Consider the following 23,237-nt stretch of genomic DNA (forward strand, 5'->3'; position numbering starts at 1 on the left):
TGTGCTGATAAGCAAAGGGAAATGTGTACACATTGAGTGGCCTTAGCGTGTCGTAAACTTGAAATAAGTTATTGTAGTGGATTAATCCCTCTTCCCCTGTGTAGCTTTAGTACCTGAGTGGCTTCCTGAGTCTAGACACAGAGTAGCTCAAAGAACCCAACCTGAGTCTGTGACTCATCTGACTCCCACAGAGTTCGTTCTTGTCTCTCTGGAAGAAACAGTAGTTGAAGTGCAGGCCAGTGTGGATTTTGTCAGATCCTCAGTACATACAACTATAAGTAGGTGTTCAGAGTCAGGAAACAGGTGCACTTTTTTTTTTTTTTTTTAAGATTTTATTTGAGAGAGCAAGCATGTGTGCAAGAACAAGGTGTGGGGGGCAGAGGGAAAAGCAGGAACCCCCCCCCCAGCAGGGAGCCTGATGCAGGACTCCATCCCAGCACCCCAAGTTTATGACCTGAGCTGAAGGCAGACACTTAATCAACTGAGCCACCCAGACATCCCAGAAAAACACTTCTATTTTTTGCTTCATTTTCTGATGAAAATATAGGTGAGAACATGTAAGAAATTACTGTACTAAAATGATGGATTCCCAACTAATGTCGCATTTATTTCAACAGAATAGTTTGAACCTTCCTTTAGAGTTTAAGAGATTTAACACAAGAATCAATGAAGCAGAATACAGAAGACCGGAAGGCTATGCACTGAAACAGGTGAACCCAAAGGAGAAAGAGACTAGATTACTGGAGGTTTGCCCCCAAAACAGCTGTTTTTGAACCCATAAAGAATATGCTCATTGGTTTCGTGGGGTGAAGAATCTGGGCGATGAATTAACCCGTGCTGTACGTGGCACGATGTGCCTTGTGAATTCTTTTCCTTCTGCAAGCTAAGCCATGTATTCTTGCCCAAAACCTTGTGGTTGGGAAGACGACGGCTTCCAGTTTCACCGGGAGTAGGGTCTCTAGGATTCTTCCTAGGTCGCTTTCATCTCACAATGACCAGATGCTAAGGCCGACCCCACTCGCCCACGCCGGGGCCAGCGGCCGGGGAGGATGGCTGGGCGCAGTCCGCAGGCTCGCAGGCACACCCAGCGGCGGCCACTCCGCGGCTCCTAGCGCGGGAAGTTCTTGGGGTACAGCTGGAAGAGCTTGCCTTCCTGGGTGGGCTCGAAGCCGTACTTTTCCAGCTGCTCCGGGTCGAAAGTGCCGTCCTTGAAGTCCTTCTCGATGGCAGGTGCCACTGCCTCCCGGAACAGCTGTTCGGCCGTCAGGGGCGTGTCTGTGCCCGCCTGGGCGCGGTAGTTCACGTAGGGCTTGAGCCTGAAGCCGGCCAGCTCGGGCACCACGAGCTCCGGGACCATCTCCTTGACCTGCACGAACTTCCCGTCGCGGCCGTGGACGCCGGTGCCCTTGGCGCCGCGGCCCTTGTAGAAGGTGCGCGGACCCCGCTTGCTGGTCCACTTGCTCATGCGGTCGGCGCCCCGCACCAGCATGCGAGCAGCCCCGCTCAGGAGGCCCATACCGAACCCTGCACCACGCGGGTGCTCGCCCAGCCAGCTCCCAGGCACGGCGAACAGCCGCACCAGCCTCCGCTTCCGGCGCCCTCGGCGGCTTCCGGCGGCCAGCGCGGCTTCCGGCGCCCTCGGCGGCTTCCGGCGCCCTCGGCGGCTTCCGGCACCACCCGGCCTTCGCGCCGCAGCAAGAGCAGCTCCGATTGGCGGCGCTGCGTCCAATGCCCAGCCTCGGCCCTGCGAGTGGGCGGGACCTCCGGGCCGCGGCCCTGCGCGGGGAGGCGCGGTGCCGGCGGCCGGGCGGCGGGGGTAGTGACGGGAGCGCGGGCGTCGGGAGCGCGCGGTCCCGGTGAGTCGCCGCAGAGCGCCCCGAGATGGCGATGCCCTGGGTCTGGCCCTGTCAGGAAGGGTAGCCATCAGTGCCCCCAACCCGTGCCGGGACGCACAGTGCCCCACAGGCCCGCCCAGCCCTGCGCTGCGCGGCGGGAGGTGCAGGTGGGAGGCGGATCCCGTGTCCTCTTGGTCTCCCGGACGTTAACCACAACCCCCAGCCCCGACACCCGTCGACCCGGAGCCCCCAACTCCGAGGTCCCCCAACCCTGAGGCCCAACCCCGACGCCTGTCAACTCCCAGCCCCCAACCCAGACACCAATAAACCTCGAGCCCCCCAGCCTCGCTGTCCCCAAACCCAAACTCCCTAACTCCGATGCCCCCTTAACTCCGACACCCGTCAACCCCAGCTCTCCACGCCCCGACGTCGGCCAGACCCAACGCTTGTCAACGCCGAGGTACTCCAGCCCTGATGTCCACCTACACCGACACCCCCCAGCCCCGATGACCCCCTAAAATGACACTCGAACCTGGATGGCCACTAACCCCGATGCTTCTCTAACCTGCCGCTTCCCAACCCTGCAGCCCCCTGACCCCCGCTGCCGTCTGGCTCTGTGCTGTCCCAGGCAGTGTAGCAAGGACTTCCACCTTGTCTCCCTAGCAGGTCCTGGGGGCCATGAGCTCTAACGCACTTCAGACGCTCAGGGATGGGGTGTGTGGGGAGACTGCCAGGTCAGGGCACTTGCAGGCCACAGAGCTGGGGTCAAGGGCGCTGCTGGCCCTTCAGGAGAGGCCCATCTAGGAAGGAAGGGTTTTCCATGTGGGTGGCAGAGGACACTGGACATTTGACCCTGGAGCAAATGCACTATGACCCCGCATCTACCTTCTGCGTCCTCACTTCTCTGGATGGGATTTTGGGAGAGACAAGTCCTCTCTTGCTGCTGCTGTTCTAAGGGGCCTGGGAGCCACACGGTGGAAGCCCCAGACCTGGCTCCTCCCCACTAGACAGGGGCAAGGTGAACCAACTCCCCAAGTTCATCCTCCTCTGGACCCGACACACCCACCTTGAGGACTCAACCCCACTGGATAGGAAACCCCCTGAGGCAGGCCACTAAGTTGTCTCAACAGTTGCCCTGTGGGGCCCCGTGCACCCCTACCCCACCCCCGGCCACAGCCTCGTCCCTGTGGCCCTGGGAGCTCCTGGCAGCACTAGGCCTTGGCTGAGCTGCTCACGCTTGCCCTTGACCTTCTGGAAGAGGAGCGGGACTTGGCTGAGGTTGTGGGTTCCTGGGCAGCCACAGGAGAGCTGTTTACAGAGAGGGAAGTGACGCTGGTGCTTCTCTTCATGGAGAACACAGCTGCCTTCAAGGTTTTCCTTTCAGTGCAAACACAATTTAAACAGAAAAGGAACCCAGGAGAAATGGCTGAAAGCATTGCTCTGCCCCGCCAGCATGAGTTGGGGGGACACTTGCCCTCCTGTAAATCAGTCTTTCTTCTTTTCACCTCGACCTTTTTTTTTTTTTTTTCATTTTTAGCCATGAAGCAAGAGGAGGATGCCAGCCCAGAGGTATGGAACTGAAGGGTTTCAGGGACGAATCAGAGCCTCAGAATTCCCAGTTAGGGGCATTTCTGGACCAGGAGAAAGGGTCCTTTTCGCATTTGCTCTGTGGGCAGCTCCTTGAAGTTGGCTGAATGGAAGTGGCAGCTTGGGCCCCTCTGTCCCCTTGTCAGAGTTGAGACCCTGCCACTTCTTCCCCTGAGGTCACAGCTGTCAATTCCTGCTTCCCCTTAGGACTTTTGCTTGCTTTGACTCAAGTCTTTTTCTCTGTGGAATGTCTGTAGCCAAATCACAAAGGCCTTTATTCCTAAAGCAGAAAAGTGGATGTATTTAAACAACCATGAAAAGCCTGAGATGCTCAATATAGGAGATTGTATAACTAGGTTATGGGCCACCTGTGTGACCCTTTCCTTGGTTATCCTTCGTTGTCCTTGACATGGTGGCTGAGCTCCAAGGGACACACCTAAGAGGAGAGTGGGTCGCGGGCGGTGTCATTTGCACAGCTGAGCACACGCTCCAGGCCAGGAGAGACTGGATGCCTCAGCTCTGAAGCAGAAAGCTCCCACTGCTTCCATGTGCCTGATGAGCCAACTTCAAAGACCTGGTTTTCTGGGCCACTTACTTATCCTGTCTTGCGGCAACATTCTGCTTTTGAGACTTTTTTCTGAATGCCCTTCCATTTTATTGGGTTTTCTGTCATCCCTGCTGTGTCTGGTACTCTCTCTAAGGATCAGACCACTACTTTAGTCCTTGGCACTTGTGACTTGAAAGGGTTAACAGGTGCCCCCTGCCCCATCTTGTTCCTGGCTGCTGGGGGGGAGATATGTGGATACCTGGAGGAATGCAGAGTGGCTGCTTGTTTGGCTGGTTTCTCTTGTTCATTTTCATCTTTTTGGGGGAATCGGCCGATATCCTCCATGTAGGTGGCCCCAGCCATCTGCCCATTCATCCTCCTGTGCTCACTTTTTTCTCTTCCTCCTCCCTCCCTTGGGTTTGGGCTTCTGAAGCGCCATTACCTCCTTCTCTGGGAGGTGGTAGGGGAGCAGGCACATAACCTTTCCGTGCTATGAGCTGGTATTCAGGGTTCTCAAAATCCGGATGGCTCCTTGGGGTTTCTCAGCATTGCTGTGGTGTAGGCTTCCATGTGTCCTGCAGCACACAGTCCCGTTGGTGATCAGAGGGCACTGAGTGATGGCCTTTGCACCCCCTGTGGCCAGCCAGGCTTGCTCCTCTAGACTTGCGTCTGAGGGACTGGGAAGCTGAAGATTTAGGATTCACATGTGATAAAGATGCTTAGGGCATTTGTGGTCGGCGCAGCACAGCTGCTGCCCCTGCCCGACTGCCTGACTGGCCCCGTGTCCTGTGGGTGGCCATGGGAGACAGGTTTCTATGCTCAGAGGACCTCAGCAGCCCAGAAGATCACTTCTTCTGGGGCTGCTGACTTCCTCCCTAACCAGCAGCTCTATTCTTGCTGCCCTGGGAAGCTAGGGCCACGCCTGTGTTGGCCCTTCCTGACCACATTGTTCTCCTCTAGGCTGACTTCTGTCTGGGTGCTGCCCTGCAGTCCTGGGGGCTGCAGTTGACGGAGCAGCATTCACAGTCCACCATGGTAACCACCTCAAGTGCTTCCTGGTGATGGGTGGGCCCTGGGATTTGTGGCTTGTTGCACTCCTGGCTGCTCTTGGCCCCCTTGTCCCAGCCTGTTGCCAGGGTGGGGAGGGGCTCTGTGGCAGTCTTGCTGATGGGTGCTCTGTCTGTGACCTCACCCAGCTGATAGGGATTGTGATTGGAGCCCTCCTGGCCCTGGCCCTCATTGGCATCACCATCTTTTTTGTGTACAGAAGGGTTAACCGATTCCGTAAGTATCTTGCTTCAGACTTCAGCTCTAGGGGTAAGGGACAAGGGCTTGGGAGGGTGGGAAGGGTTTTTGTGACTTGCCTGTGTTTTGAGCTCCTGGGAGCAGCTCTCAGGCCTGTGATAGCTTTTGTTGGAAACTGCTGGCCTGTCCCCACTGAGGCTGTGCACGCCGGATCCATGGAATTTGTGTATGCTCCCAGCTTTCTTGGCTCACGTTTCTGAGCCAGACTTTGGTAAGAAGAGATGCAAGTCCTGCTCCCTGTGAGCCAGCCTGTGCTCGCCCCAGGCCCAAGATGCCACTTGCCTTTCCCCCATGCTGTATGATGTAGCAGGGGCGGGGGGGGGGGGCGCTGGCTTGCGCGTGCTACAGGCTGTCTGGCAGAACCCTCCTGCCTCTTTGTGCCCCAGACGTGGCTCAGGAAGCCCCTGTGCTCCCCTTGCAGGACAAGTACAGCCCACTCCTCAGTACAGGTTCCGGAAGAGAGACAAAGTGATGTTTTATGGCCGGAAGATCATGAGGAAGGTAACCTGTGCTGCAGGCCCGCTTCCTACAGGCCCCGGTGCAGTGGGGCCCCCAGCAGCTTGTAGCTGCCCTCACTCTGCAGTGCTGTGGCCTCCGTGCCCTCAGAGACTTAGCCAGTGCAGAGAGATGGAGGCCTCGTCGGCCCGTGTCCTGGGGCACGGCGGGTCCTGCCAAGATTTGGACATTGGGAGGCCTCCCTTGTCAGCATCAGTACCCACGTGAAGAATAAGCGGCTTGGTCTAGTCCTTCCTGGTCACCCCTGGCCCCCTCCCGCTCCCTGAGGGCAGGAGGGACTTAACACTGCCCAGGGCCTTGCTGTACTTGAACTCGTGCTTCAAATAGCTGCTGGCGTTTTAGAGTAGCCTCTACTTACCACTTCTTTCTGGATAAGCGGCTAATACGTGTTCTCTGTAGCAACCTTGAAATGCCACAGGAGAAGGCATGTGAGTCCTTGCATGGACCTCCCATTCTTCTCAACGTCAGGCTGTGATGTGGAGGTCCACTGGTGCTGCTGACGGGCCGTGGCGCAGGCCTCGAGCCTGAACACTTTCGCCTCACGGCCTAGTGAGGGGCCACGTGGGCTGGCCTCACACAGGTCTTGAAGGAGCCTGCACGTGGTCGGGTGGGGAGGCAGGCAACCAGTCCCACTGAGGACTGTGCAGTGGCCAGACCCGGGCTGAGGAGGACAGAAGAGTGGTCCAGTGGTGCCAGGTCACCTGGAGAGAAGGAGTTGTGACCACACACCCACAGCTGACACCATGGGGCAGGTGCCACTCGGGGAGCGGAGGGGCAGTGGCTGCCCAAAGGGGGCTTGCTGACATCCAGGAACCAGATGAGCTGGCCTCAGTGGTGGGGGAGGGGCAAAGAGCTTTCCAGACCTGGGATGAGCATGCAGGGACTTGGATTCTGGGGGGAGGGGCAGTAGGACAGGACAGGGCCAGCTTTTCTTATGTATTCATGTATTTATTTATTTTAGAGAGAGAGAGGAGAGCGCGTGTGCGTGTACGAGCCAGAGGGGCAGGGAGAGGGAAAGAGAACCCCAAGCAGACTCCACGATGAGCAAGAGCCGGACTCGGGGCTCAGTCTCAGAACCCTGAGATCACAACCTGAGCCAAAACCAAGAGTCGCCACCCGGACACTCCAGGGCCAGCTTTTAAAGGCTGTGGAGAGGGACTGCTGCGTCAGCACGACAGAGGAGAGGCTGAGCAGCAGCCTTGCAGGCAGAGGGAGCACAGGCCTGAGGACCTGGTGCTCTGAGAGCACTGGCCGTTTGGGGATATGGCCATGAGGTGCTTCGTCTGTGGTACAGGGATGGTTCCCCGTGTCCTGGGCAGGCAGGGCAGGCAGGGCTAGACCCTGGGAGCTGATGCCACGCCTGCAGGCAGGTCCTGAGGGCTGCGGCTGAGCCCTCAGGCTGAGGCCAGGTCCTTTAGGTCCAGGCTCAGGACTTGGCCTCTCCTTTCACCTTGCAGGTGACCACACTGCCCCACACGCTTGTGGGGAGCACGGCGCCCCCCCGGCAGCGGATGAGGAAGAGGACCAAGGTGCTATCTTTGGCCAAGAGGTACTAAGAGTGTCCTTCAGGCCACATGTGTCACAGCTGCCCTCCCTGGAGGGCACTGGTGAGCCTGCTGGCCATCGCTGCTGCCCCTGGCTGCCCTGCCTCTGGGTCTGCAGTGCTCATGCGTCTGCTTGGAATCCCTTTGGGCTCCAGGTGCATGCATCTCTGCTTTGTAGGATTCTGCGTTTCAAAAAGGAATACCCAACCCTGCAGCCAAAGGAACCACCACCCTCCCTGCTAGAGGCTGACCTCACGGAGTTTGACGTGAAGAACTCTCACCTGCCGTCGGAAGTTTTGTACATGCTGAAGAACGTGCGGTAAGACGGAAGCTGAGTAACGGAGGCCTGCTACAGGAGGCCTGGGGCTGTGCTCCCTTCCCCGTGGCCACCAGTGCAGCTCCTCGCACGTCTTTCCTGTTGTATTTGTTTGCTTGTCGGCATTTCCGTGATCAGGAGGAAACTCAAGCAGGTGCGGGAAGTGTGTGGCTGGATCGAAGCTACGAGCCTGGGCTCCCTCCCATCTCCGCCTGGAAACCCCATTCCTCTTTCGAGCACTGCTTCGCCGTCCCAGGCTTTTGTGTACCCCTCTGGTTCAGATTCACAGTCATGGCTCAAGAGTTCTTCAAGCTGATGGGGAAAGCAGTTTAGGGGAGTTCCCGAAGTTTCATCGTCTGTCCTGACAGTGAATCGGGGCGCTAGTGCTGCAGGGTCCGCACCTCCGTGAACCCCAGCTCTGTGGATCTGTGGATCTGGCCAGGGGTGACGGCGGCAATGGCTGTATCTCCATCAGCCTCCCTCTCTCCTTCGGGAAGGTCTCCCACATGTGCCGTGCTTTTGCAGGGTCCTGGGCCACTTTGAGAAGCCACTGTTCCTGGAACTTTGCAAACACATGGTCTTTGTGCAGCTACTCGAAGGGGAGCATGTCTTTCAGCCGGGGGAGCCGGATACCAGCATCTATGTGGTGCAGGACGGGCGGCTGGAAGTCTGCATCCAGGACACGGTGAGTGCCTGGCCACGTGTGTCTCAGTGGCCTGATGGAGTGCAGAGCGGGGTGGAGGGTGTGGGTCTGCTGTGTTGTGTGCGTGTGTGTGTTTTAAGTAAGCTCTACACCCAGTGTGGGGCTTGAACTCACAACCCTGAGATCCAGAGTTGCACACTCTACCCACAGAGCCAGCCGGGCGTCCCTGTTGTGTTTTTGCTTACATGTCTGGCATTTAAAAGATTTTTTAAAGTTTTCTATTGAAAAGTTAGTATAAAATTTTCAGTTTCGGTTCTTTGGGGGAAAAGGCGCACTTTGGTGTCAGAAGCATTGGCACGCAGTTGATGTGCCCCTCACTCACACATGTGGGGTGCGTCACCCCTCACTCACACATGTGGGGTGCCCATCATTTAGTGGGTTCAGTGGCATTTGGTGGTTTTCTGGATTTTACCTGTTCTAGGCCTGTTGAGGTATCTGTCCTGTCTCCTTAGAACAGCCTCCAGTGCTTGGGTATTGATCTGCCACCATCAGTTGAACCCTTGCCTTGTGTTCCAAGTTTCAGATTGTGAATGATTTTAACTCTAAGAAAATAATTAAGGTATTAATTCAGCTGGACACAATATACTTACTTTCTGCCTCAGTTAAATTACACCCTTGAATCAGAATTGCCAGGGGGCGACCTCCAGGCCAAACTTGTGGAGGTCTTGCTTTCCACAGGGTGTTTCTGTTGACGTGCCCAGTGGTGTGATCCAGGCTTCCCACCTCTTGTTATTGTTGAAATAGACACTCAGGGAGCCCCAGACTGCACAAGGTGGCCCCTGACCTTAAGGAAATCCCCACCTGCCTGAGCCCTGGGGGTGGGCCCTGTCCCAGTGTGGATCCCACATGCCCTTTCTAGACATGATGCTGTCTGTGTGTGAGGCTTCATCTACCCTGGACTTGATGGGATGATGAGAAAGGAAATGGTCTTCATCCAGCCTCCTCCTGCCACGCCATCAGTGTCCAGGGCTGTCGCCACCCAGCTGGCGGGCCTTTCCTGGAACAGAGCCTCTGGGCTAGAAGGAAGGGTTCTTGGAGGCTGACCAGGGCCAAGTTTGAACAAGTTCACAAAGGATTTTCCTGGGTCAAGCTGCGATAAAGTTCCTATACTAAATAACCGCCATAGTTCCCTTTCTCTTTCAGTCCAGTGGAAAATATATCAAAATGCCATGATTTATACCAGTAGCAACTGAATTTGGCCCTCACAGCCTTCTGTTTAGATCAGCAAACTCCTTAGGTTTTGTGAAATCCAGTCTGGATAAGCCATGGGTTGAAGGGCCATGCTCGGGCTGGACTCCCTGATTGCTCTTACTCATCCTCATGTTTTCTGTCCTGTGCTTTGGAGCTTATCACACCCTGAATTCCCAGAGGTCAGCTAGGGCATGGCCTAACTGAGGACAGGCAACAGTGGAGGTTGGGTGGCCCAGCCAGCCTGGGCTGGGCTGAGCCTCCTGTCAGTGGATGACTCTGCTCCGCTTCCCGAGCAGGACGGCACTGAGGTGGCGGTCAAAGAGGTTCTGGCCGGAGACAGCGTCCACAGTCTCCTCAGCATCCTGGACGTCATCACCGTGAGTCCCCCGGGTCCACCCAGAGTCACCTGGACGGCAGGCTCCTCAGCGCCAAGACCAGTTCTCCCCAGTGTCGAGGGGCTGGCCTAGGGTGGGAGGGACCCCCTGTAGGTCAAGGGTGTTTGGGGGAACAGCGTTAACTGTGCCCTTAAGAAGAGCTGGGCATTTGCGTATGCATTTTGGCTGTCTTTTAAATGGTTATTTTTTGGACTGAGTAATACATGCACGTGGTCCGAGATTCAATAGGGACAAACATTGTGTAGTGAAAACATTTCCTTTCATCCTTCAGGCCCCAAGGCCCCTTCCTAGGAGGGGCCCTCCTCTGGATCTTCTGTGCCAATGCGTATGCCTGTTGTTCTCAATCTTCTGCTGTTGAGTGTTGCGGTGAATGGTTTTGTGTGCACATTGTTTCATGTACTTGGCTAGCGGAGACTTCCGTGGTGTGAGGGTGCACACCCACCCCCACGCCTGAGCCACAGTCCCGTGACGCCCGTGTCCTCACCCATCAGCCAGGCAGTCATCTCATGTTCGATCTTTGCCAGTCCAGTCAATTACAAAATAATATCTCATGTTACCTTGTGATGTTTAAACTTATTGTCATGGAAATTTTTTTTTTTTTTAAGATTTTTACTTACTTATTTGAGAGAGACTATGAGGCGGGGGGAGGGACAGAGGGAGAAGCCGACTCCCCACTAAGCAGGGAGCCTGATGCGGGGCTTGATCCCAGGACCACAAGGTGATGACCCGAGCTGAAGGCAGGTGCTCCACCGACTGCGCCCCCCAGGCGCCCCATCATGGCACATTTCAAACATACGCAAAAGTAGACAGAGTAGTAAAATCAATTACGTGTGCAGCACTAGCTGTAGGAAGTCTGAGCTCTGCACACCTGTTCCCTTTTCATTAACAGGAGTTTAATGTCTAATTTTCTTTTTTTCAGAGTAAAATCTCTATACAGTGAAACAAATGTTAAGTGTGTACTACCTGAGTTTTGATAATGCACACGCCTGTATAGCTCAAAAGGTGTATTTGATTGTCACCTTGACTTCGAGGGTGTACTTCCTGCTTTCACTTTGAGTTGTTCATTGAGGCAGCTTGTACCTCACTGTCCCCAGACATTGCCCAGAGGGGTCTGCAGAGCGGGTTAGCAGACCTTGGCAAGGGTGCATCCATGTGGGGCTCGGAGTTCAGGAACTTGTGTGACACTCATGATGGGTGGGGCCCTTGGTGGGTATCCTCTGATCTAGCCCTAGGTTCTTGTGTACAAGGGGGTGACAAACTCGGGACTTTGGGGTGTCCACTGTGTTCCCCCATCCCTGTTAGGCTGGCACAGACATGCTGTAAGCTTTGTTGGGGTCTGGGGTGGAGGTGTTGATAGGATTGTGGCATCTTGCTCTGCCCCCAGGACCTGGTGTGTCTTCACAAGACGCTTGGCCACTGCTGAGAGAGACACCACCTCCTCTGAGCAAGGCTGACCCGCCTTGAAAGGCCAGTGCCTATGCCTAGAGCGTTGTGCTGGGAAGGGCACCCAGATGTGTAGGGTAGGTCCCATGTGGCTCTGTAGGCCTCTGGCTGGTATGTGTCAGGATCTGTCAGGGGCACTGTGAGCCTGAGAAGCCCAGGAGGTGTAGACAGATTGTCTCTCCACATGGAGATAAATTAGGGAGTTATGCAGCTCTGTACCCTCCCTCTACCTTGGCGAGGATTAAGGAAAAAGTAGCTTTGGTGGAGGCTCTTCTTGGTATTTCTTGTCTGTAGTGAGTCTTTGTCTCATAATTTTGGGCTATGACACCATTTCTTGCAGCCCCAGGAGATGTGTGCTGTGAGCAGGGCCTCCAGCCTGCTGCATCCCTGTGCTCCTTCTGGAGTGGGAGCCCATCTCCCTTCAGTGGGGTGGGGTAAGAAAATAGGAGTGATATTTGAGAGAAAATAATTCTGTATTGTGATTAATAGATCATCTGTAAGGACATCATTTTTGCCTAATCAAATATTTGTGTTTGTCATTTAAAAAAATTAATTTTATCCAAGTAACAGATTCTAAAAACAGTTTTGGTGTTTTTGAATCACAGTTGTCTGTTCCACTGCCCTCTCCATCTCTTCTAGGCTTTCTGGACAACCTGTTCTCTTGCTCTTTTGTAATCCTTCTGTCTTAGATTCATGTAGGCTTCCTGGCCTGGAAATGAGGGCAGACTTTCCTGATTGCTCTGCTGGCCTCCACACTCTTCTCACCCCAGCAAAGCCACACTCAAGCGGTGTTGTTCACCTCAGTGAGGTTCCTTTCTTGTTTTCCTTGGAGTTAACAGTTGCTTTGGTTTTTGGGGGGCTTCGTTTTTTGTGTATGCTGTGGTCTGGTGCCCTGCCCCAGTGCCCTGTGAGTTGGGAAGCCCCCGACCCCCATCTTCTTGTCCAGCCTGACCTGCCTGGGCTGAGCTCCAGCTTCCCCGGGGTCTCCACTCCTCATCTGGGGCCTGTCCTTCTGTCTGTGTGGGGCCCTCACCTCTGCTCCCTTGGCCAGCTTGCTTGTTTTGGTGGAGCGGTTCCTGTCTGCTTCCCAAGAAGGGGGGGAGGGAGATGGAGTTCTGGAACCTTACGAATCTACTTCTGTTACACTTTCTAGGAGATTTCTTCCATTTTATTTTCCAAACCTTCCACTGAATTTCTAATTTCAGTCACCGTGTATTTTATTATTTTATTTTATTTTTATTTTATTTTTATTTTGTTTTATTTGTTTATTTCATTTATTTTTAAATTAAATTTTAAGACTTTCAATATAGTTACACACAGTGTTATGTTAGTTCCCGGGGTACAACACAGTGATTGAACACTTCCATGTATCACCCAGTGCCCTCCTTAACCCCCATCTCCTGTTTCACCCGTCCTCCCCTCTGGTTATCATCAGTCTGTTTCTTGGCTTCTCTCTGTCTTTGTCCTTTGCTTGTTTGTTTCTAAAATTCTACAGATGAGTGAAATCAGACGATATTTGTCTTTCTCTGACTTATTTCACTTAGCGTGATACCCTCTAGGGGCTCCTGGGTGGCTCAGTTTGTTAAGTACTCTACTTTTGATTTTGGCTCAGGTCCTGATCTCAGGGTTGTGAAATTGAACCCCACATTGAGCTCCACGCTAAGCGTGGAGCCTACTTAAGATTCTCTGTCTCCGGGGCGCCTGGGTGGCTCAGATGGTTAGGCATCTGCCTTCAGCTCTGTTGTGATCCCAGTGCCCTGGGATCGAGCCTTGTATCTGGCTCCTTGCTCAGGGGGGAGCCTTTTCCCCCCTCCCTCTGCCTCTCCCCCTGCTTGTTCTCTCTCTCTCTCTCAAATGAATAAATAAAAAATAAAGAAGATTCTCTCTCTCCCTGTTCCTCTGCCATTTGAGTGCCCTCTCTTTCGCTCTCAAAAACGCTCTCTAGATCCATCCACGTCATTGCAAATGGCAAGATTTCATTCTTTTTCACGGGTGAGTAGTAATCTGTTACATACGTGTACGTATGTGTGTTATATATACATGAACATATGTATACACACACAGCGCATCTTCTTTACCCAGTCGTCAGTCAGCAGGCACTCGGTTGCTGCATATTGGGTGCACATACCTATACACGTGTGTGTGTACACATATGTGTGTGTACATGCATGTATTTTACATGTGTAATTTTTTAATTAGTGTTTTCTTTTTTTTTAAGATTTTTTATTTATTTATTTGGCAGAAAGACAGCCAGCTAGAGAGGGAACACAAACAGGGGGAGTGGGAGAGGAAGAAGCAGGCTCCAACGGAGGAGCCCAATGTGGGGCTCGATCCCAGAACGCTGGGATCATGCCCTCAGCCAAAGGCAGATGCTTAACGACTGAGCCACCCAGGCGCCCCTAATTAGTGTTTTCGTATACTGTGGATAAATACCCAGCAGTGGAATTACTGGAGTCGTGTGGTAATTGTATTTTTAATATTCTCCACATCCTCACGAACACTTGTTGTTTCTTGTGTTTTTTATTTCAGGCACCATGTTCTTTATTTTAGGAGCTCTTTTTTTCTCCCTCTAAATTATTTTTTTAAATAACGTGTTATAATTTTTTATGGATGAAGTAAGATGAAGTTTTCTTTTGCTCCCTGTGTCTTCTCTCGCTCTTTTGGGTCTCTCTTCTCTGTTTATCTCGGCTTCTGTCTTTCGCAGCAGCCCATTTGTGTGGGAGTGACATCACATTGACCTGGCTACGTCACCAGCTTGACTGAGCCCCACACATGGAGCCAGAGTGAGTCACAGAAGGAACACCTCACACAGACAAGACTGACATGTGAGGGCAGAGCGGTGGTCAGCACACAAGAGGGCCAGGCAGGCCACACAGCCCTGGTGTAACTGCTCAGCACAGCTGTCCCAGTGTCCCAATAAAGATTTATTTACAAACACAGGCAGGGGGTGAGATTTGGCCCTTGAGCTGAAGTTTGCCTGTTCTGGCCAATTAGTGTTACCTGTCAGGACTAGGTTGATCAGGCTCAGTGGGGGCTCAATCTGGGTTGCCGGAAATGTCCTATACCTTCATTCGAATGCTGGATATATGGGTTAATTATAAAAAGAAAAATACCGTGAGCTCCTTGGAAGCCGTCTGTGAGCCCCTGTGTGCTCAGGGTTTGTCCCCCTGGGGCTTACTGCGGGAAGGCTGGCAGGGGCCCCACAGGTCAGCCTCTGCAGTTCTTTTCTCTAAGCTGAATCTCAGAGAGGAATCTGCCCATGTCCCGCCACAGAGGAACTGGCTTGGAGTTCGGGAAGGCGTGTGGGCTTGCCCCACCCAGGTGGACACTGTCCTCCAGCCCAGGCGTGAGACAGTGCCTGGCTGTGACCTGTCCGCTTCACCATCTGCAGGATGCCGGTGGCCCCCTGCAGGGCAGGGAGGGGGCTCGGGCCCTCCCGTGAGGATGGCTTTCACCGTCTTGGCTCTGTACCCGAAGGAGAGCGGTTCAGCTTCCATCACACGGCTCGGTCAGCCGCCACTCTGTCACGCACTTTTCACTAGCTTCCACAGTGTTGTTGAGACATCTCGTCTGCTCTTAGCTTTTGTCTTGATTCTTGGAGGGTTGTATCTTTTTAACAGAGCAGACATAAGTGGGCATGCCGTGGAGATACACACTATCTTTACTGGGAGGTTGCCTTTATTATTATTTTTTCTGACTGAAGTAAGAACATACTCTTTTGATACCTAGGCAATTTTGCTTCTGTTAGTTTTTTTCCATTTTACTGTGAAATCACCGGCGCGTCACCGTGAGCGTGGGGTGTACGGCAGGATGTGCTGGTCTGCGTCTGTCGTGAAAGGATCACCACGACAGGTCCAGCTAACACCCATCATCTCACAGAGATCAATTTAAATGAGATGTGGCGAGCTCCTAGGACCCCCTTCACAGCGTTCCTGTGGGACCCGCGGCAGCTACGGGCACCGTGTTGCTCGTTGCATCCCTGGTACTCATCGTCCTGATACTCTAACTGGAACTTTGTACCTTTCGACCACCTTACTCCAACTCCCCCTTCCGTTATTGCTTTCATTTTTACAAATGTTGTGAAACATTTCGGCTGTATGGAGATGCAGTAGACTTAGTGAGCAGCCAGGTTAGCCGTCACCCAGGTCACGTAGCCATCGCCAAGCTGGCTGGCTGTCGACCCCCCTCTCCAGTGTCCCCTCCTTTCCTCAGAGGGCAGCTGTGGCCTCTGCAGCTGGGCCTGTGCAGGCCATCAGTGTCAGGCGTCCACTTGCACGGCTGTGTCCTGGCTCAGGCGCCCGCACCACTCTTGATACACCCATTGCCAACTGACGTCTAGCTGCTCGTAGTTGTTTGTTCTCGTGCTTCTGCTGCTGAGAGTGTTTGGAGAGGCTTGCAAGCGTGATGCTTTTGGGGGGGCTCCACCTGGTCCTTGTGCTCACTCTCAGCAATTCAGCCTCTCTCTGTGGTTCACATAGTGTGTCAATTTTAGGTGAGGTCGAGGGTATTGTTTTTCTAAACAAACAAGTCAATTTGGAAATAAGTAGCCCACGAGCCATTTTTAACAACAGTGGCTACACTGTCATTCCCTTTTCCCACCTTTCCCCCAAACATATGCACCTGATTTTCTCTCTGATTCTTGGACCAAGATGAGAATTGCCATCTGATGGGGTTTGTGGGGCCACATCCAAGATATACCCTCTACCCACTGTGCACCCACCGCAGGGGTGCCCGCTCTCCACAGAGCGGCCGACTGGTGCTTAAATGATGAGGGGGCGTGCTGGCACCTTTGTCATAACTTCTGGTGCGTGAACAGCATGGCGGGCCTCAAGCTGCCGTCTCAGTGAAGGGAGCCAGCTCTGTGTGATTCCATTTATGTGACGTTTTGACAAAGGCAAAACCATCGGGACAGATGAATGCTGGGTGGCTGCCAGGAAGCAGCAGTGGATGGACAGGGTGGTGACAGCAGAGGGCGCTGTCCTGGCTGGAAGAGCAAGCTCTGCGGGCTCCTAGGAGGTGCTTCTCCTGTGGGCAGTGGGCGTGCGGCCCAAGGCACCGCGGGGCCCTGGTGGGTGCTTCCACGCACAGCCACGTGCTGGTGTCTTGTCGCTTCTGGAGACAGGGTTGCTGGGGGCAGCCTGATCTTGCCGTCCTTGCAGGGCCACACCGCTCCGTACAAAACTGTATCCGCCCGCGCCGCTGCCCCCTCCACCGTCCTCCGGCTCCCTGCGGTGGCTTTCCAAGGAGTCTTTGAGAAGTATCCTGAAACCCTGGCCAGGGTGGTGCAGGTGAGTCACGTGTGCAGGAGCCCTTTCTGGCCCAGGGCCCGGGACAGGCGCTCACCACAGGCTACGGCGTCAGTTCTGAGTGTCGCACACCCAGGAAGGCCCGTCTGGAGTGGGTGTAGGAAGGACTAAGGAGGTTTTGTGAAGGATTTGTAATACATATCTTACAGTAAAAGTTAGTGTTGATGACCTCAAAGAGGTCTTCAGAACCCCCACTAGCCCCCCAAAGAGTTTATTATTATTAAATTTCTTGTTTTGAAGTAATCTTAGATTAACAAAAACTTGCAAAATAGTGTAGTTTCCTTACGCCCCTAACACTAACGTCTTAGGTGACCACGGTGAGTTGTCAGGACTGGGGGCTTCATGTCGTGGCGGGGCTCAGGGCGTCTGGAGGACGCGCTGGGCGCGGCACAGCTGACTGTCCTCTCACAGATCATCATGGTACGGCTGCAGAGGGTCACCTTTCTGGCTCTGCATAACTACCTGGGCCTGACCACAGAGCTCTTCAACCCGGTAAGTGCAGCCTCGCGCCCTCATCCGTGTCGCCGGGACCCTGGGCTTTGAGAGGGACTTGTGGGGCTGTGTTTACTTCTCTGCCTTAAAGCCAGTGCTGGTGCCAATGCCATGCTGATTCTCCCGAGACCTTGTGCTGAGGACCTGTCCCACCCATGAGACTTGGGGGATGGGACTCCCCGATGCCCCTTCCAGGAGAGCGTGGTCTCTTTGGTCACCTTGCTCCATAAGCTCACCTGCCCCTTTCCTGCTGTTCACCTGGCACAGGCTTCTGAGCTGCCTGCTGGCCCAGTGGAGGCGGTCCCCTCCTGTCCCTGGGGCTCCTTCCTGCCAGCACTGTGGGCGGAGGGGTCAGCTTGCTCCACGCAGAGCTGCTGTGAGCAGTAGGTTAGATGGGACCCTCGTGGGCCCGGCTTGGAGGGGCCTGGGTGTTGATCACTCATTCTGGGGTCAGCGCCGTACTTGGGGCTTCTCCCGAGTTCTGGGGGTTTTAGGTTTTATTATCTTCCTTTACTGGTATTTTAGGGCACACCCTTTTGTTTTCTACATTACTTTTCATCTTCGTGAGGAGCGTTACGGTTTCTAACAATGTTGGCCATCATTTAAGCTTGATAGAGTTGCCAGGATAAAGCAAGCTGGGCTTTTGTTGCCTTGAGCTTACGGCTGGTCTCTGTGCTGGTCGCCACTCTTGTTCTCCCAAGTGTGGCTGCCGAGAGAACTAGCCCAGGGGTGCCTCTGGAGCACCTGCTGCTTTCTCACACCCCAGGAGAGCCAGGCCATCCCCCTGGTGTCTGTGGCCAGTGTGGCTGCTGGCAAGACCAAGAGGCAGGCATGCTGCGGCTCCGAGGATCGTCTCGAGAGGCCCCTGCGGCCCCCGGAGTCCTGTGACCCAGGTACTGCCCCCGGACTGGTCTCCAGCTTCCCAGCCCTCCCCCTCCCGTCACCCCCATCTCTGAGGGAAGACTTGACTCCAGGGGAAAGCCATTCAGGGAGCAGACTCCAAGCTTCATGCTGCTCTGACCTCTCCAGCGGGTCCTAGATGTGGGGAAGGAGACTGTCCATTGAGGCTTCTTGGCTACAAGTCACCTTCAGGGTGACTGTGTAACACGTAGCCATGCTAGCAAATATGGGATAGGTCCCCTGTGTGTTTACAAACAAGTGGCTGATGGACTAGTGAAATAAAGCTGTGTAGCTCAGGGTGTTTTGAGGTTTATCCACCTGAGGGGCCAGGGAAGCACCGAAGCGTGCCAGGCTCACGCCAAGTGTGCTCAGATGGTCACCTCGACTAAAACAGTCCCTGGGAAGGGAACGTGCGAGGCTTCAGCCTGGTGGGAGCAGCTGGCCGCAAGGGGCAAGTCAGTTCAGGAAGACCTAGGAGAGGCAGAGCCCGCCTGTGTCCAAGGCTGCCACTGGCTAACCACTCCCCTGGGCAGGTGGGTGTGGGTGCTGAGGCTGTGGCCTGAGGACCTTGAGACATGAGGTCTGTGCACTGCCGTGGGAACAGAGGCCTTCCTTCCCGCCCATCTCCTCCCAGCAGATCGAGGGGGCAGCCGTGCAGCAGCCTCTGGGCCTCTGCTGAAGAGGAGCCAGTCCTTCCCGCTACCTTCTGTCCGCGAAGAGATCCTGGATGAGCTTGGCAAGGCCCAGGCAGGTGACCAGGCCCCTTTTGCTCCACCAGGTAAGGCATTGGGCACCCTGAGCTTGAAGCATTTATAAGTGGGCAAGCTCTCAGGCCCAGAGAACCCTATGCCCACACGCTGGCTTGATTAGATACAGTGGCAAGCGTCTTGCTGCCCCGAGCATCATGTGGGCTCCTGTCTACACTGCCCTATTTTACCCCTGCCTCGCATCCCCGAGGCTGCGCCTGGCCGCTGCAGGAGCATCTCCAGTGCCATCCTTTCTCCCCTGTGCTGGGCTGTGCCCACCAGCACACCGCTGTGTGGCATCCTCCACTGAAATGGACTTCCTAGGCCCTCTAACCCCTCAGCTGCCACTGGGATCTGCTTTCATTAAAGCAGAGATCTCAGGGCACCCGGGGGGCTCGCTCAGTGAAGCGTCTGCCTTCGGCTCAGGTCATGGTGTCAGGGTCCTGGGATTGGGCCCTGCCTTGGGCTCCCTGCTCAGTGGGGGTCTGCTTCTCCCTCTCCCTCTGCCCCCTACCCCGACTTGTGCTCTTTGTCTCTCTGTCTCTCTTCTCTCAAATAAATAAATAAAATCTTAAAAAAAAAAAAAAGGCAGAACTCTCCAGGGGCTGTCTGTGCCAGCTCCTCCCCGCCCTCTGCTGTGCTTTCTCAGTGGCTCTCTGACCCTCTCTGGAGCATCTCCCCCATGCGGACCTGGTCACCTCTGTGTGCTGCGGCCTGGATGGTCTCCCAGTGTACCTTGCAGTGCTCCCAGGGATTCTCGCGTCCAGCCCGCAGTCTGCACAGACTAGCTCGCTCCTTATCACCTTCGAATTTTGCTCTTACGTTAGTTAGAAAGCTCCTGTTGTTTTCATTCGCATTTTCTGAGCTGTAGGCAAGTTTCATCATCTGGTGTATTTGAGACCCATTTGGGTTCCCTCTTCAAGATTCGTCTGTTTAGGGGCACCGGCTGGCTGAGTTGGTACAGCGTGTGACTCTTGATCTCAGGGTTTTGAGTTTGAACCCCACATTGGGTGCGGAGCCTACTTAAAAGTAAAAAAAAAAAAAAAAAAAAAAGAATTGTCTGCCTTTATTCTCTGCTCATTTTCTGCAGGGTTTTCTGAGTCCGTATTGTTGATTTGCATTAGTTCTTTTATATGCTCTGGATAGAGACCCTTCATGAGTTGTAATTGTTCAGATGCGTTTTTCTGGTCTCCGTCTGTCAGAAGACCCAGGCTTGTGGACCGTCATGGAGCAGGAACCGTGGTGCTCCTTTATTGAAAACCAGCCGTTGCACACCCTGTGATCTATGTTTGGCGCTTTCCTCCTTGTTCTTTCCTGATTCACTGGATCGTAAGCGTATTTTCCCAGATCCTCTTCCGTGAGCTGTGTGCTTCCCCTTCCGCACTGAGGGCTCCTTTGTTTGCCCTTCCTGCTTGTGTGTGTTCAAAGTCAGAAATCCAGCCTTTTCTCACTCTGTGTGGTGGTGATTTACACAGCACCATTCACGAAACGATCTTTCATTTCCCGTTGCCTTTTCTGGGGCCATCTCCATTTGGTGTCAGATTTCTGAATAAACATGGCTTTTTGTTTTTTAGTAATAGTTTGTTGGAGATATGATTCACGTACCACTGAGTTTACCTTTTTAAAGTGTATGATTCATTAGCATAGTCACAGAATTGTGTATCAGTCACCACTATGTAATGTCAGAGCGTCTTGTCAGCCAGTAGAGACACCACGTCCCCATTATCCGTCACCCCTGCCCCCGCCCTGGGCAACCACTGATCTGCTTTCTGCCTCTCGGATTTGCCTGTTCTGGATATTTCATTACTTGGATCTACTTTTTAGGCATCTTTTGTGTTCTCCTGGGATATTTGCCTATTTCTTCACTGACACCAGGTTGTTTACAATTTTCATTAACTGTTTTTGGTTGTATAATATGAAGACAGAGGTGTAAATTGTAAACGGGCCGTGTGAGGGTTTCTCATAAACAGCTCGCCTGCGAGGCTGTGCCCAGACGCAGAAAGCACCTGCTCCGATTTCCACCGGCAGAGATGTTAGGCTCTGCCACCTGTCCCATCAGAGCTCTCTGCTCTCCTGGATTCCCGCAGCTCGAGCAGCTCTTAGAGTCCGCTGGCTTCGGCTCAGCTTGGAGTCTGATGTCCACACGTGTCGTGTGCAGCAACCTGCACCTGTTCTCGGCGGTGGGTAGCGATGTGTCGTGGGGATACGCTGCCTTTCTGTGTCTGTTGGGCACACATATGTGTTCCTGTTGGAACTGCCAGGTCATAGAGTGCACGCTGTTGGCTCAGGAGACACTGCCCCCGGTTTTCTGGGTGCCCGCCCTCCTCAGACCGCGCTGTCCAGTATGGGGCCCCCAGCACGTGTGACTCTCAGCAGTTAGACCCTTGTGACTCAGTCCTCTGTCCCACTCAGGCGCGCTTGGCCTGGTGTGTCAGTGCTGCTGACGGGCCGCGCCGTCTTGCGGGAAGCCCCCTGCCCCTGCCCACTGTCTGCTTCCTCTCTTCTTCACTTCGGCGCCTCTGGTCCAGCAGGCCGCTCTCTGGCCACACCCCTGTCCTCCTGATGACTCCTGAGCCCCAGGACTTGCCCCCTCTGTTGGGAGTGGGCTGCACGGTCTTTTGTCTGCTTTCCTCTGAGATCATCATTCATCCTTATGGATTAATAGGAGTTCTTTAGATCTTCTCTGTATGAATCCTTTGTAAGATATATGTATTGAAGATATTTTCTGCTCTTTTCACCCTCTTAATGTGACTTGTGATGAATAGAAGTTTTTTAATTTAATGGAGTCCAATTTTTTGAGTTTTTTCTTTTGTAATCAGTGCATGTTGTGTCCTGTGTAGGACATGTGCCTGTGAGATTTCACAGTTTACCTTTCATATTTAACCCTCTAGGATTGGTTCTTTTGTCTAAAGTGTGTACGACACACAGTATACTTTTTTGCCATGTGGCTGTTCAGCTGACCTGCCATATTTTTTTTTAAAAAGTGTTTAGCAAATTTTTCAAATAAAAAAAGCTTCCGTGACAGATAACTAAAAGTAATAGCAGTCCACATGTGATAAAGTTTGACTGCGGATCACCCAGTTCCACAGACACACATGGGCACGGTCACCCTCCCACTGGTCCCTACAGATAATGCCCTCAGGTATGACGTGTGTCTGCAAAGAGCAGAGGGCAACATTGTAAGTGTTGCCAGCTGTCTCTACAATATGTGATGTGCATAAACTGATGATAAGAACGGCATCGTATAGGACTGTGTAACCTTTACCGTACGCATGGATTAATCATGGACTGTGGTACGGTTTTATCTTTAATACTAGTTTTCTTTTTTCAGATTTACTTACTTATTTAAGAGAGAGAGCGTGCACGCACACAGAGGGAAGGGGCAGAGGGAGAGGGAGAATCTCAAGCAGACTCTGTGCTGAGCATGGAGCCCGACACAGGGTTCAGTCTCATGACCCTGAGATCACGACCTGAGCCACAATCAAGAGTCGGATGCTTAACTGACTGAGCCACTCAGGTGCCCCAGTTGGGTTTTATTTTTTTTTAAGATTTTATTCATCCATTTCAAAGAGAGACAGCACAAGCATGAGAAGGGGGGCAGAGGGAGAAGCAGGCTCCCTGACGAGCGGGCAGCCCGATAGGGGACTCTATCCCAGGACCCTGGGATCATGACCTGAGCCGAAGGCAGACACCCAACAGACTGAGCCACCCAGGGGCCCCTGGGTTTTATTTTTAAAATAGCTATTGGTATCATACGACTTGGGTTTATTAATAATAGTAAAATATAATGTTAATAAAATATATAACATTAATACATTGTTAAATAATAATATAACGACATTATAGGAAATACTATGAATACACAGTATCTCAGGATTAAAAGTTGGTTGTGGGGGCACCTGGCTGACTCAGCCAGTGGAGCATGTGACTCTTGATCTCCGGGTTGTGAGTTCAAGTCCCACATTAGGGGTAGAGATTACCTAAAAATAAAATCTTAAAAAAAAATTTTTTTTAATTTAAAAAATAAAATAAAAATTGGTCGTGGGTCACAAGAGGGCATGCATGGCAGCACAGTGGCTTCACTCCAGTGATCGGAGTCTCCCCTCCCGGGGTCTGCGCTGCTTTGCCTCCGGGGGGAGAGCTCAGCCAGCCCTCTGTGAATGTGTATGGATCTGCATGTCCGGGCAGGCCAGCACAGTGTCCTGAGTCTCCCCTCCATTTGTAGGGAGCACAGCAGGAGCTACCTCAGAGCTGAGGATGGCATGTGACCGCGCCAGGGTCCTCCTCCATGCAGAGGAACGCCCCGAGAGTGCCATGGCCAGCAAGGTGGGTGGGGACCCTCTCTCCTTCCTCAGGCTGTGCTCTGCCTTGACCTAGTGCTTCCTGTGGGAACCTTTCCCCTGCCACGTCC

General features: G+C 53.4%; 2 protein-coding genes across 8 annotated transcripts in view; one reads left to right on the forward strand and one right to left on the reverse strand.

Moving 5' to 3' along the window:
- Window positions 1–309: 309 nt before the first annotated feature.
- On the reverse strand, window positions 310–1,627 carry MRPL41 (mitochondrial ribosomal protein L41). Its single transcript, XM_087869150.1, has one exon. It carries the CDS (start codon window positions 1,514–1,516, stop codon window positions 1,109–1,111), a length of 408 nt encoding a protein of 135 aa, XP_087725276.1. The 5' UTR covers window positions 1,517–1,627; the 3' UTR covers window positions 310–1,108.
- Window positions 1,628–1,732: 105 nt separating this feature from the next.
- Window positions 1,733–23,237, forward strand: part of PNPLA7 (patatin like domain 7, lysophospholipase) — a 68,489-nt gene continuing 46,984 nt past the window's right edge. For 2 of the 7 annotated variants that reach the window (XM_087869143.1, XM_087869142.1), the window contains exons 1-15: window positions 1,757–1,856; window positions 2,248–2,295; window positions 3,373–3,404; window positions 4,930–5,004; window positions 5,166–5,253; window positions 5,696–5,775; window positions 7,248–7,339; window positions 7,513–7,653; window positions 8,176–8,335; window positions 9,841–9,921; window positions 16,542–16,670; window positions 17,100–17,180; window positions 17,947–18,073; window positions 18,715–18,858; window positions 23,052–23,152. In XM_087869143.1, the coding sequence (XP_087725269.1) occupies window positions 3,375–3,404; window positions 4,930–5,004; window positions 5,166–5,253; window positions 5,696–5,775; window positions 7,248–7,339; window positions 7,513–7,653; window positions 8,176–8,335; window positions 9,841–9,921; window positions 16,542–16,670; window positions 17,100–17,180; window positions 17,947–18,073; window positions 18,715–18,858; window positions 23,052–23,152 (1,329 nt within the window). In that variant the 5' untranslated portion in view covers window positions 1,757–1,856; window positions 2,248–2,295; window positions 3,373–3,374. Of the gene's footprint in view, window positions 1,857–2,247; window positions 2,296–3,372; window positions 3,405–4,929; window positions 5,005–5,165; window positions 5,254–5,315; window positions 5,486–5,695; window positions 5,776–7,247; window positions 7,340–7,512; window positions 7,654–8,175; window positions 8,336–9,840; window positions 9,922–16,541; window positions 16,671–17,099; window positions 17,181–17,946; window positions 18,074–18,714; window positions 18,859–23,051; window positions 23,153–23,237 lie in introns of those variants that run through there. The other 5 variants (XM_087869139.1, XM_087869140.1, XM_087869141.1 and 2 more) reach the window with 5 other exon arrangements.

This window comes from Ursus americanus, chromosome 18, assembly GCF_024610735.1.
Source record: "Ursus americanus isolate L20-20 chromosome 18, mUrsAme1.1.p, whole genome shotgun sequence".
NCBI classification, from domain to species: Eukaryota; Metazoa; Chordata; class Mammalia; order Carnivora; family Ursidae; genus Ursus; species Ursus americanus.

What these genes read in the sequence shown, in the direction of transcription:
- MRPL41 (XM_087869150.1), bottom strand. Translation starts at nt 1,516, where the DNA reads ATGGGCCTCCTGAGCGGGGCTGCTCGCATGCTGGTGCGGGGCGCCGAC.